Source organism: Juglans regia, chromosome 15 (genome assembly GCF_001411555.2).
Source record: "Juglans regia cultivar Chandler chromosome 15, Walnut 2.0, whole genome shotgun sequence".
Classification (NCBI taxonomy): domain Eukaryota; kingdom Viridiplantae; phylum Streptophyta; class Magnoliopsida; order Fagales; family Juglandaceae; genus Juglans; species Juglans regia.
The window spans coordinates 1,420,081-1,433,044 of NC_049915.1; the positions used below are offsets into that span (position 1 = coordinate 1,420,081).

At 37.1% G+C, this 12,964-nt stretch overlaps 1 protein-coding gene across 1 annotated transcript; it reads right to left on the reverse strand.

The window, feature by feature from the left end:
* Window positions 1–11,287: 11,287 nt before the first annotated feature.
* LOC118344726 (uncharacterized mitochondrial protein AtMg00810-like) lies at window positions 11,288–12,343 on the reverse strand. Its single transcript, XM_035686044.1, has 2 exons — window positions 12,069–12,343; window positions 11,288–11,714 (listed from the first exon to the last, which is right to left on the reverse strand). Exons 1-2 carry the CDS (start codon window positions 12,341–12,343, stop codon window positions 11,288–11,290), a joined length of 702 nt encoding a protein of 233 aa, XP_035541937.1.
* Between the last annotated feature and the right edge of the window lie 621 nt (window positions 12,344–12,964).

Genomic DNA, 12,964 nt, shown 5'->3' on the forward strand with positions numbered 1-12,964 from the left:
AACATACGACATAGCACTATTTCAACTGAATTCAAGCCACCTCTTAACAAATCTCCACCTTGGCTTGAACTCTGCCAATTCCACCTCTGACCACAAAACCAACCCCCACCACCATATCCCTTGAGGGAATCACAAAATGCGAACACCAATCAAGTCCAAATAGAGTTTGAACTTGTATACTGCAACTAGCTTTGTCATCATATCTGCTGGATTTTCAGTAGTAGCAATCTTCAGAATCTTTATAACACCCTTTGTAACAATCTCTCTGAGAAAATGATACCTAACATCAATGTGCTTCGTTCTCTCATGATACATTTGATTTTTAGTCAAATGTATTGCACTCTGACTGTCACAGAATACTGAAATCCCATCTTGCTGTAATCCTAAATCATTGATCAAGCCTTTCAACCAAATGGCCTCCTTAATAGCCTCTGCTGCTGCCATGTACTCTGCCTCGGTAGTTGATAAAGCAACAGTGGATTGCAGTGTTGCTTTCCAACTGATAGCAGACCCACACAAAATGAAAACATAACCTGTCAATGATCTTCTTTTATCTAAGTCTCCAGCATAATCTGAATTAACAAAATCAGTAACTTTGGAACTGAGATCAACATCTCTATAAAAAATTAAGCCAAAGTTCAAAGTTCCTCTCAAATACCTGAGTATCCATTTCACAGCCTGCCAATGAGTCTTACCTGGATTAGCCATATACCTGCTAACTACGCTCACTGCCTGTGAAATGTTTGGACGAGTGCAAACCATTGCATACATTATACTGTCAACTGCACTGGAATAAGGAACACTAGCCATGAACTGTTCCTCCTCATCTGTCTGAGGAGATATAGAAGCTGAAAGTTTAAAGTGTGTAGCAAGTGGTGTACTTATTGGTTTGGAATTAAACATTCCAAATCTCTGAAGAACTTTCTCAATGTACTTTCCCTGGGACAAGTACAACTTCCCAGCTTTCCTATCTCTGAAGATCTCCATCCCCAAAATCTTCTTTACAGCACCTAAGTCTTTCATTTCAAACTCATTTCTGAGTTGGGTCTTTAACAAACCAATGTCAGATATGCCTCTAGTAGCAATAAGCATATCATCAACATATAGTAACAAATAAATGAAAGACTTATCAGATAACTCCTTATGATAAACACAACTGTCATAGTTACTTCTCAAATAACCATGATCAATCATAAAGGAATCAAAACGTTTATACCATTGCCTTGGAGACTACTTCAAATCATATAATGATTTCTTCAATTTGCACACATGATCTTCTTTACTTTCAACAATGAACCTCTCTGGCTGATGCATATAAATGGTCTCGTCAAGCTCACCATGTAGGAACGCTGTTTTAACATCAAGTTGCTGTAGCTCTAGGTCATACAATGCTACTATAGCAAGTAGCACTCTGATCAAACTGTGTTTCACAACTGGAGAGAAGACTTCATTGAAGTCGATGCCTTTTCTCTGACTGTAGCCCTTAGCAACTAAGCGTGCCTTGTATCTTGCATCTGTGTCACCCTGGATTCCCTCTTTTCTTTTGAAGACCCATTTGCAGCCAACAGTCTTCACTTTCTTTGGCAACAAAACCAAATCCCAGGTTTGGTTTTTGTGAAGAGACTCAATCTCTTCAATCATAGCTGCACACCACTGTGCAGATTCTTCGCTCTTGACAGCTTCTGAATAACTGGAAAGCTCTTGACCAACAATATTCTCTGCCGTAGTAAAAGCATACATCACCATATCTGCATGAGCATATGTCTGAGGTGGTCTAATCTGCCTCCTTTGTCTACCAGTAGCTATATTGTAGTCTTGCTCACCTTGTGCGCCGCTACTCGAATCAGAGTCATGCTCATTTGCAATAGCATGATCTTGGGCGCCACTGGGCAGCCCTTGTGGCGCTTCCACCTGAAACTCCACCTGCTTTCCAATATCCTGTTATTTTCCTGTAGACACAGTAATCTCCTTTCTCGGATTAAGCATAGATTTTTTATCAAATATGACATCCCTACTGATCACAAACCTAGGTGATTTAGGATCAGTACACTACAACCTAAATCCATTCACCCCATTGGCATACCCAATGAATATGCCTTTCTTTGCCCTTGGCTCAAGTTTTCCATCATTAACATGGAAATATGCAGGACAACAAAAAAATTTCAAATTTGAATAATCAGCAGGAGTATCAGACCATACCTCATTTGAAGTCTTCAAACCAATAGCTGTGGCTGGAGAACGATTGACCAAGAAGCAGGCTGTGTTGATTGCTTCAGCCCAGAAATCCTTAGACAAGCTTGCATTAGAAAGCATACTACGGGCTCTCTCCAAGAGAGTCCTGTTCATTCGTTCAACTACCTCATTTTGCTGTAGAGTATGTCTAACTGTACGGTATCTGGTAATACCTTCATTTTTGCAGAATTCATCAAACTCACCTCCGCAAAACTCCATACCATTGTCAGTTCGAAGTCTTTTAATTTTCTTGCCCGTCTGATTTTCAATCAAAGATTTCCACTGTTTGAAGTTAACAAATATATAACTTTTCTGCTTCAGAAAATAAACCCAAACTTTCCGTGAGAAGTCATCAATGAATGTAAGCAAATACTGAGCTTCACCTTTTGATGGAACGAAAGATGGACCCCAAAGATCCGAATGAATATAGTCCACAGAACTTTTGGTTCTGTGAACCCCTGTAGAAAACTGAACCCTGCACTGTTTTCCAAACACACAATGTTCACAGAAATCAAGTTTCCTTATCTTCTGGTCACATAACAAACTTTGCTTACTCATAATGGACATTCCTTTCTCACTCATATGACCCAAACGCATGTGCCACAAACGAGTGACAGCTGAGTCTGGATCATCTGAAACAGACACTGCAGCTGCACCTGTCACTATAGTACCCTGAAGGAAATAAAGACCATTTGTCTTATCTCCTTTCAACACAACCATGAAGCCCTTACTAACTCTGATAGCTCCACCTTCACCAGTGTACTTGAAATCCAAAAAATCAAGAGTACTTAAAGAAATAAGATTATTTTTCAACTCTGGAATATGTCGAACATTAGACAATGTCCTGACGATTCCATCAAACATCTTTATCCTGACTGAACCAATTCCAACAATTTTACAAGCCATATCATTCCCTAACAGAACGGAACCACCGTTGACTAATTCATAATTAGTGAACCAGTCCCTCTTGGAACACATATGAAAAGTGCAAGCTGAGTCCATGACCCACTTGTCACTAAAGCGACTACTGGAGTCGCTAATTGCTAGAACAATATCTGAGTCGTTAGACCTTTCATCAGCAATACTAACGTCATTAGAGGAACTAGTGCCATCCTCTTTGTTTTTCAGTTTTGGACACTCATTTTTGTAATGACCAAATTTATGGCAGTAATGACATTTGACATTTTTCTTACTAAACTTTGACTGTGAACTACCTCTGGATTTACCCTTATACTTCTCTGAACCCTTGTCAGTTGATCTACCACTACTTGAGGACCCCTTAACAAACAAGCCACTAGCTTGTTCATTAGTGCCCTTCACACTCAATTTATTCCTCAATTCCTTAGAATTCAAAGCAGATTTTACACCTATTGAGGAAATTGTATTTCTACCATACAACATGGAATTCACAAAATTCTCAAAGGATATGGGTAATGAACATAGAATAATTAACGCTTGATCCTCTTCTTCAAGCTTAATATCAATATTCCTCAGATCCATAATGATTTTATTAAATTCATCTAGGTGTTCAAAAATAAGAGCACCTTCTTTCATTTTGAGAGTGTATAACCGTTATTTCAAATACAAACGGTTGGTGAGAGATCTCTTCATGTACAAATTCTCAAGTGCAGACCAAAGACCAGTTGCAGTCTCCTCGTCAGCAACCTCCCTTAAAACTCCATCAGATAATGACAAAAGGATAGTACTATGTACCTTTTCTTCTTCTTCTTTTGAAGGAGCCGGAGAATCATCAGATACATTCTCTTCTAATACTTTTGACAAGCTCTGTTGTCGCAGTAGAGCCTTCATCTTGATGCGCTATAAACTGAAACTGTTCTGACCGTCAAATTTCTCCACTTCAAACTTAGCCATAGCCATCCCACCAGATCACACTGAGCTAAGCTCTGATACCAGTTTGTTGGGAATAACTATATATCTAAGACTAACTTGAAGTATAGTAGCGGAAATAAGCAAAAGAAAATACTGACAATCACACAGAAACAACACCAAGATTTAAGTGGTTCAGCTCAAAGTGAGCCTACGTCCACTGGTGGGGTCGGTATCAGAGATTTCACTATCAACAAAGATGGAGTACAGAAGAATAATACAAAACTTCTTTCACAAAGAAGTTATCTCTCTAGCTCTCTAACTTCTCTCAAGAAACTCACTAAAACAAACAAAAGTGATTTCTGAAGTGTAAAACAGAAAAGAGGCGCCGTTTGATATTTATAGAAACAGTGAAAATTCACTTCTATGAACATTGGCTCGAGCGAACTCTCGAGCGAGTGTCGAGCGAGCGTAGGGTTTTGACATTTCGCTCAAGTTAACAGAAGAGCAGCATCGAGCGAAACTCTCGGACTTGCATATTGCTCGAGCTGAATGTCGAGCGAGTGTCGAGCGAAGCTCTCTGCTTGATTTCGCTCGAGCTGAGTGTCGAGCGAAGCTCTCTGCCTGATTTCGCTCGAGCTGAGTGTCGAGCGATACTCTCTGCCTGATTTCACTCGAGATGAGTGAACCTCCGCTCGAGCGAACATACGACATAACACTATTTCAACTGAATTCAACCCACCTCTTAACAGGTCGCATATACACATATACCAGGAACTGGGAAGGAAAATAGATAGAAATAAAAGCATTATGTAGGAGACGACTCTGCAGTTGAAAATTTTTGAATAGGCGATTCTTACCTAATCTTTTGATCACTTGCAGACATTTTTTCCTCTTTAGCCAAATGTAAAATAAATATACTTTTTAGCTACTAAGATAATAAAATTGTGATTAGGTAAAGGATAGCTACAGTAACTCCTAGTTACAATAACTCTAAAATTAAAATCAAATTTGATGTATATTGTTGCACCACCAAATGTTTACTTTTTTATAACTCTCTCTTTTGGATATCTTCATTTACCGTATGCATGCTTTGATTCCTTTTTGCTTTTGTATTTATTTTATTTGAGTGGGGTTATTCTACCTCCCCATTCTTACCACTAGACGTATAACTTAGTGGTTTTTTTTTTTCCTTTTTTTTTTCACATTTTTTTAATATATTTAAATATTTTTAAAAAATAAAAAAATATACTAATACATTTAAAATCACTTACTTAATCACTAAATAAAAAAAAAAAGAGCGGTCAAAGTGGGAAGACAAAGTAGTTTTATTCATTTTATTTTATTATTGTTTTTGTGTGCACTCTATACTGCATCAAGTGCCCATATTTTGATGAATTATACAGTATATGTCCATTAACCAATTAAATAAATTAAAATATGATTATCAATTAACATATAATAGAATGATAAAATATAATAAAATTAAAAAATTCATAATTAAAAAAATTAAAAATTTTTAAATTAATATTATTTTATTATATAATAAATTAATTAATAATTTAATATAAAGATTTGATGTGAATAAAATAGATAAGTCAAATTTATTTCATACTATTTTGTCATTATATAATAAAAAAATTAATAATTCAATGTTAAAATTGAATGAAATAGATAACGTCATACCCTAGGAAAAAGGAAATTCATCCCTAGAGAGAGTGGAGAATCACTCCCACTTCAGAAAAAATATCTCCTTTCTACCATTATTTCAGTGGACGCCGAAGAAAATCCCTCTTTCTCTATAGACTCAAGCAACCCCCAAGATCCCAGTCGAATTCTCCTGAAGGAAAGCATCACTTTGCTGGATCAGAACACCTCAACGGCATGGAAGATGAAGCACACCAAGAAAACTCGCCAGAGGTTTTCTCCATACATCTTGTAGCAGGAAGGCAAATTTGGTAACAATACTCAGTCTCAAGGGATGGAACTTTTTCTCCTTAATCCAACGACCGATGTGGCAGGGTCAATACTGCCACCAGATGCCCCATGAAGCTCTTATCATGGAACTGTCGGGGCTTAGCCTGTCCTCGTGCATTAAGGTCTCTTAGGGCAATAATCAGGACTCATAATCCTGTTGCTTTATTTCTTTCAGAAACTTTGTTGCCTTGTAGTAAAACTGTTAATAGTAAATAGGTTAGGTTTTTCCCTCTTTGTGCATATTCCCCCATCAGGGAAGTGGGGAGGTCTATTGTTTATCTGGCGCCCTGGTTTAGACATAGAAGTTGTAAATATTTCTAGCAATATTATCTCCCTTTTGATGTACTTAGATCCTTGTCACTGTCCATGGTTACTGAACTTAGGCCTCGTTTGTTTTCAAGAAACATCTTATCTCACCTCATCATTACAACTTTTTCAAATCTCCACACAAAATAAAATAAACAATTCAACATTTTCAAATCCCAAAACAAAAATAAAATAAACAATTCAACTTTTTCAAATCCTAAAACAAAAATAATATTAAAAAATATATTCTAACAATATTTTATTCAATTTTTTAACTTTAATCTCATCTCATCTCATCTCTGAAAACAAACGAGCCCTTAGTGTACTATCTAGCAAAGCATAAAGACAAACCACAATTCTGGAATAGCCTACACAGCATCACTACTTCTTTCTCGGGCCCTATTGCTCTAATTGGGGATTTTAATTCCATCTTATGCCAAAGCGAAAAATTTGGAGGAAAACCCTACGCTAGCTCTTCCAATCCAAATGGCCTCAAACTCTTCATTGAAAAGAATGGTTTCATAGACCTGAATGCCTCTGGCCCAAAACATACCCGGTCAAACAATAGGCAAATTTGTGGCAACATTAGAGAACGATTAAACAGAGCAATCATCAATTTGCAATGGAACTCCCTTTTTCCTAATGCTTCTGTCACAAACCTAACCAGATCAGTCTCATATCATTCTCCTATCATTCTAAGCACTTTTAGTCACGGTAACAAAAAGAAATCATCTTTTAAATTCGAGGAATTCTGGACTAGAGATCCATCTTGTGTGGAAATAATTCAAAAATCTTGACAATCTCATTTTTTGGCACCCCATTCTACATTCTAGTTAAAAAACTAAATGCCACAAAAGCAGCCCTGAAAATTTGGAACAAAAACTCGTTTGGTCACATTCAAACAAACATAAAGAACTTGATTGATTCCCTGCTCACCATCCAAGCAAATGATCCCACACTAGATTCTATAATCTTAGAGAATAACCTTAAAGAAAATCTCAATGAACAGCTTCTCGGGGAGGAATCTATTTGGCGCCAAAAATCAAGAAATAACTGGTTATCCACCCAAGAACTCAACACAAAATTCTTCTTTGCCTCCACCACAATCAGACGCAAGAAAAATTCAGTTGAAACCCTCAAAATCGCTAATAAAGAATGGACCTTTAACCCTGAGATCATTTCCCAAAAATTCAAGGATCACTTCACAACCATTTTCAAATCTACCAATCCTGAATTACCCCCTGATTTCGACCTTTTTTCCAACAAAATCTCCTAAGAAGAAAATATTTTCCTCTGCAACATCCCCTCTGAAGACGAAATCCTCACCACAATAAAACAAACTCATTCAACAAAAGCACCAGGTCCTAACGGTTTCACTGGTGTATTCTACAAGACCTACTGGGAAGTGATAAAAAAGGACCTCATTGCTACAATCACTAACTTCTTCACTCAAGGAAAACTTATAAAGGAAATCAACCACACCAGCATTGCCCTTGTCCCAAAAGTTGACTCTCCAAATTTTGTCTATCATTTTCGTCCAATCAGTCTAGCAAATGTCAGTTACAAAATCATAGCAAAAATTCTTGTGAATAGACTGAAAAAGATCCTTCCAAAAATTATTTCACCAAACCAAACGACCTTCGTTCCTGGAAGACTTATTCAAGACAATACAATCTTAGCCCAAGAAGTCTTTCATCATCTTAGAAAGAAAAAAGGGAAAAAAGGGCTCATGACCATCAAAATTGATATGGAAAATTCTTTTGACTACATTGAATGGTCTTTCATTCTCAACATCTTTAATAGTCTGGGGTTTAGCCAAACATGGATAGGATGGATCAAAGAATGTATCACAATAGTCTCTTATTCCATCTTTTTAATGGCTCCCCCTCTGATCTCATAACGCCTTCCAGAGGTCTTAGACAGGGTGACCCCCTGTCACCCTTTCTATTCATTCTTGGTAGCGAGGTTCTTTCCCGTTTAATCTTGAGAGAAGAAAACCATCACATACTTGAAGGAATTAGCATCTCTAGAGGAGGCCCCACCCTATCCCATCACCTCTTTGCTGATGATTTAATCCTCTTTGATAAGACCTCAAACTCAACAGCAACCTCCATCGTTCATTGTCTGGATACTTACACAAACTGGTCTGGCCAAAAGATTAATTTCAACAAATATTCTACTCTTTTCAACAATAACACCCCCAGTGACATCAAAAGAGAGATAAAAGACATCCTTAATCTCAGAACCTGTCCCTCAAAACTCAGATATCTTGGTCTTCCTCTCTACATTGAACCATAAAAAAAAAACATTTGCAAGGAATCTATTGAAAGAATTGAAAAAAAACTTCAAGGGTGGAAACAAAACTTCTTTCACAAGCCAGTAGAACATCTCTCATTCGCACAGTTGCAGCCTCAATCCCCTCTTATATTATGACCACTCTTAGAATGCCGAAAACAATAGCTTCTCACATTGATAGCATTTTCTGAAAATTCTGGTAGGGGTATAGGAAAGATACTCTCAAAGGCTTTACTCCCAAATCTTGGAGCTCTATTTGTATGCCAAAATCCCTTGGTGGTTTGGGTCTCAAAACTTGTTTCTCTTTCAATCAAGCTCTTAATTCAAAATTCGTCTGGATGCTCCTAAATGACTCTAACTCTCTTTGGAAGTCCTTCTTATCTCACAAATACCTTAGAAATGACTCTTTCTTTGAGGTGAAACAAAAAGTGACTGACTCTTGGTTCTGGAAATGCCTTTTAAAACAAAGAGACTTCATCAAAACATGAATCTGCTTTCAAATTAACAATGAAGTCTCTACTCAGAGTGACCCATGGATCCCCAACATCCCCTCCCGTGTACCTGAAACCAATCCTCACCACAATTTCATTCAGCCAAATTTAAGGGTAGTTGAACTCATTCTAGAGGAACCCAGGAGATGGAACACAATACTTCTTCAAGCTCTTTTTAGTCAGCAATCTGCAACTGAAATCTCAAAGATTCCACTTGCTTCTCTCAATTTCTCATCCATCAATGACAAGATTAAGTGGACTCATCATTACTCTGGCAGGTTTTCTGTTAAATTATCATATGCTGCTTTGAAAAACCACCCCACCACCTCTGCCATTGATCTTAATTGGAAGAAATTGTGGAAACTCAAAATTCAAGACAAATTAAAACTTCTCATTTGGAAAATCATTCATAACATCCTTCCCACAAAAGCTTTGTTGAATAATTTTATTAATCTGGATGAGGAACAAACTCTTTGTGCTCTATGTAAAACTACCTGTGAAACCACTAATCATTTGTTCCCCAATTGTCATTTTTCCTCGATTCTCTGGAGGCAATAAAAATGGCCCATTAACATTGAAATTTTTGAATCCCTTCCCATGCTTGAATGGATCAAGGTCATTCTCGACCCTGTCACAAAACTCCTAATTCCAGTAGATGAATCCCAAGACTTCCAAATCTTTACTACACTAACCATGGACAACATCTGGTATCTAAGAAATAAAGTCATCCATGAAGCCATTACCCTCTTGCCCTGTAACCTTATTGAATCAGTCAACAATCAATTCTTGGAGCACAAATCAGCATGGGTTGCAAGATCGTGGTTCCCTCTCAACAACACACAAAAATGAATGGAAGGTTTCCATCTATTGCAGTTTGATGTTGCTGTTAGAACACATGGAAGCATCATTGCAACAATTTGTAGAGCTGTAGATAAGAAGCCCATTTTTGTGATCACTAATTTCATATGTAGCACAAACCCAAATGTGGGTGAAGCCTCAGCAGCTCTAGAAGGCATTCAGGAAGCTCTCCGCAGGAACTTGAAAAAAATTCACATTGAAAGTGATTCCCAACAAGTAGTAGATGTTCTCTTGCTAGAAGTTCCAAACTCGAATTAGGAAATTGAAAACCTTGCTGCAGATATGTTACACCTACTGAAATCCATGGAATCCTGGACAGTGAAGAAAATTCATTGATCTCAAAATGATGCGCGTATGATATAGTGCAATGGGGAGTCTCTATCAACTTTTATGGGAGCATACCCCTCTCCTCTATCCCTCCTAATTTACTTAATTTTCATAATGGTAAGGATCTCCTTAATTTGATTTATTGTATTTTGAATTTGTAAGAACTTTTTATTTTTATTAATATAGTAAACTTGTGGAGGAAAAAAAAATCATATTAACTAAAAGTGACTTTAGCTAGATTGTGACTTGTGAGTGCTCAGCTATAGGGACTCGTGATTCCGATGCATTCTGTACCTAAACTTGCATGAGGCTTTTGTCCCTTGCAGCCAATACGGTGGATGACAACTGATACAGCTGGTTCCAATTATATATTATTATCTCTTTAGATTTTCCCAAGATCTTTCTTGTCCACTTCCTTAAAGTATTGGCATTGCAGTAGGGCTCGGCTTTTGTCTCTTGTAGCCAATACGTTAAATGAAAATACAATTGATATTGTTCCAATTATATATTATTATCTCTTTTGGATTTTTGATACAGCTTTTCTACCCATCTCTTTAAAAGTATTGACATTTATTAGACATTTTTTAAAATTCCATGAATATATAATAAAATTTTTTTTGTAACTAATCATTCAAAATTTATATTAGATTAATCATCACATTTTTTATAATCATAAAATATTATTATTTAAAAAATAAATAAAAAATAAAATTTAACGAATAGAAGAAATAATTTTTCTTTTTCATATTATCGAGATAAAATAAAAATGAAAATAAAAATAAAAATAAAACTGTTTGGTCGGCCAAAATGGGCATGAGATTATGCGAAGTTGATAGGAGTGGATAATGCAATAATGGAATTTTGGTTAATGGAACACCAAGATCTCTGAGGAGTAGAGACAACCATGTTAACTCAGCTGCAGTAGAAGCCATAGCCCTATACTCAGCTTCTTTACTTGATCTAGCTACTGTAGGTTATTTCTTTGCACTCCATGATATACAATTACTTCCAAGAAACGTGCAAAAACCTATTGTAGACCTTCTTGTAGTTGGGTAGCCAACCCAATCTGCATCTGAAAACCCATATAGATCAAGTGTACTAATGGACAAAATTCTAAGACCAAGAGTAGCAGTGCCTTGTAAGTATCTTAGGATTCTTTTAACAAGCTGAAAATGACCCACTGTTGGAGTTTGCATAAATTGGCAAACATAATTGACACTATAGGAAATGTCTGGTCTTGTAAAGGTTAAATATTGTAAACCACCAACAAGGCTTCTATATGTTCTGACATCAGGAAATAATTCATGAGCACCAGATTTTTGTTCTCCTTTTGATGGCATAGGAGTTGACAGTGGCTTACTCTCATGCATACCTGCTCGGGTGAGTAAGTCTACAATATACCTGTGCTGTGACAAAAACAAATCAGTACCATGTTTATGAACTTCAATACCCAGAAAATGATGAAGAAACCCAAGGTCTTTGATTGAGAATTGAGTACTGAGTTGTGAGATTAGCCACTGAATTCTTTGTGGGTTGTCACCTGTTACTACCATATCATCTACATAAAGTAGAAGAATGAGTACTCCATGTGTTGAGTGTGAGACAAAAAGACTTGGATCTGCTGAACTTGAGTAAAATCCAAGCTGAAGAAGATAATCACTGAGCCTGTCAAATCAGGCTCTAGGTGCCTGTTTAAGGACATACAAGGCTCTTTTTAATTTGCACACATGCAGTGGGTTATCTCTATTTATATACCCTGGAGGTTGATGCATATAAACATGATTGTTAAGATATCCATGGAGGAAAGCATTCTTAACATCTAATTGATGAAGTGGCCATTTTCTTACAGTAGCAAGTGTAAGAACAACACGAATACTAGCTGGCCTTACCACAGGCGAAAAAGTCTCAGAGAAATCCACACCATCTACTTGACTATAGCCCTTTGCAACCAGTTGAGCTTTAAGCCTTTCCAATGTGCTATCTGCTCTTAACTTAGCCTTGTACACCCACTTGCATCCAATCACATTCATATCAGATGTTCTTGGCACTAATTTCCAAGTATAGCAAGAGCTTGTAGTTCTTCTTCCATTGTAGCAGACCATCCAGGATGATTCTTTGCAGCTGTGATTGTTTTTGGTTCAGTACGTATGTTCACCAGGTTATGCAGATTTGCATATTGTGGATTTGGTTTATGAATTCCACTTCTGGCCTTGCTTTGCATCTGAAGTTGCAATGGTGGTACCTGTAATACTGTTTCAACAACAATCTGTGATGAGGGAGCTGTCTGAGTATTGGTAGAAAAAACAGTTTGAGAGGAAGTTTGGGAACTGTTTGAGGGTAAGGACTCTGATTGAGTTGGAAAGTAGGATGTAGATGCAATAGCATTTGGAGTTAAATTTAAAAAAGGAGGTGCAAAAGCAGAGGGTAATGGCTGATTGTCATTGTGTCATTCCATAAAACTTGAGAAATCACCTTCAACAGGAGGAGAAGCATACAACTGAGTTGGTTGAGAGTATGGCATGACAGATTCATCGAAAACAACATGCCTTGAAATATAAACTATACCAGTGGGTGGATAAAGACATTTGTACCCTTTATGCTTGGTGCTGTATCCAATGAAAACACATGGCAGTGATTTGGGCTCTAGTTTA

Bases quoted from the DNA above. Each gene is read 5' to 3' on its own strand.
- LOC118344726 (XM_035686044.1), bottom strand. From the start codon at position 12,343: ATGAATGTGATTGGATGCAAGTGGGTGTACAAGGCTAAGTTAAGAGCA. The intron at 11,715-12,068 runs GTATATAAATAG...GTCACAGCACAG, and splicing joins TATATGCATCAACCTCCAGG to GTATATTGTAGACTTACTCA.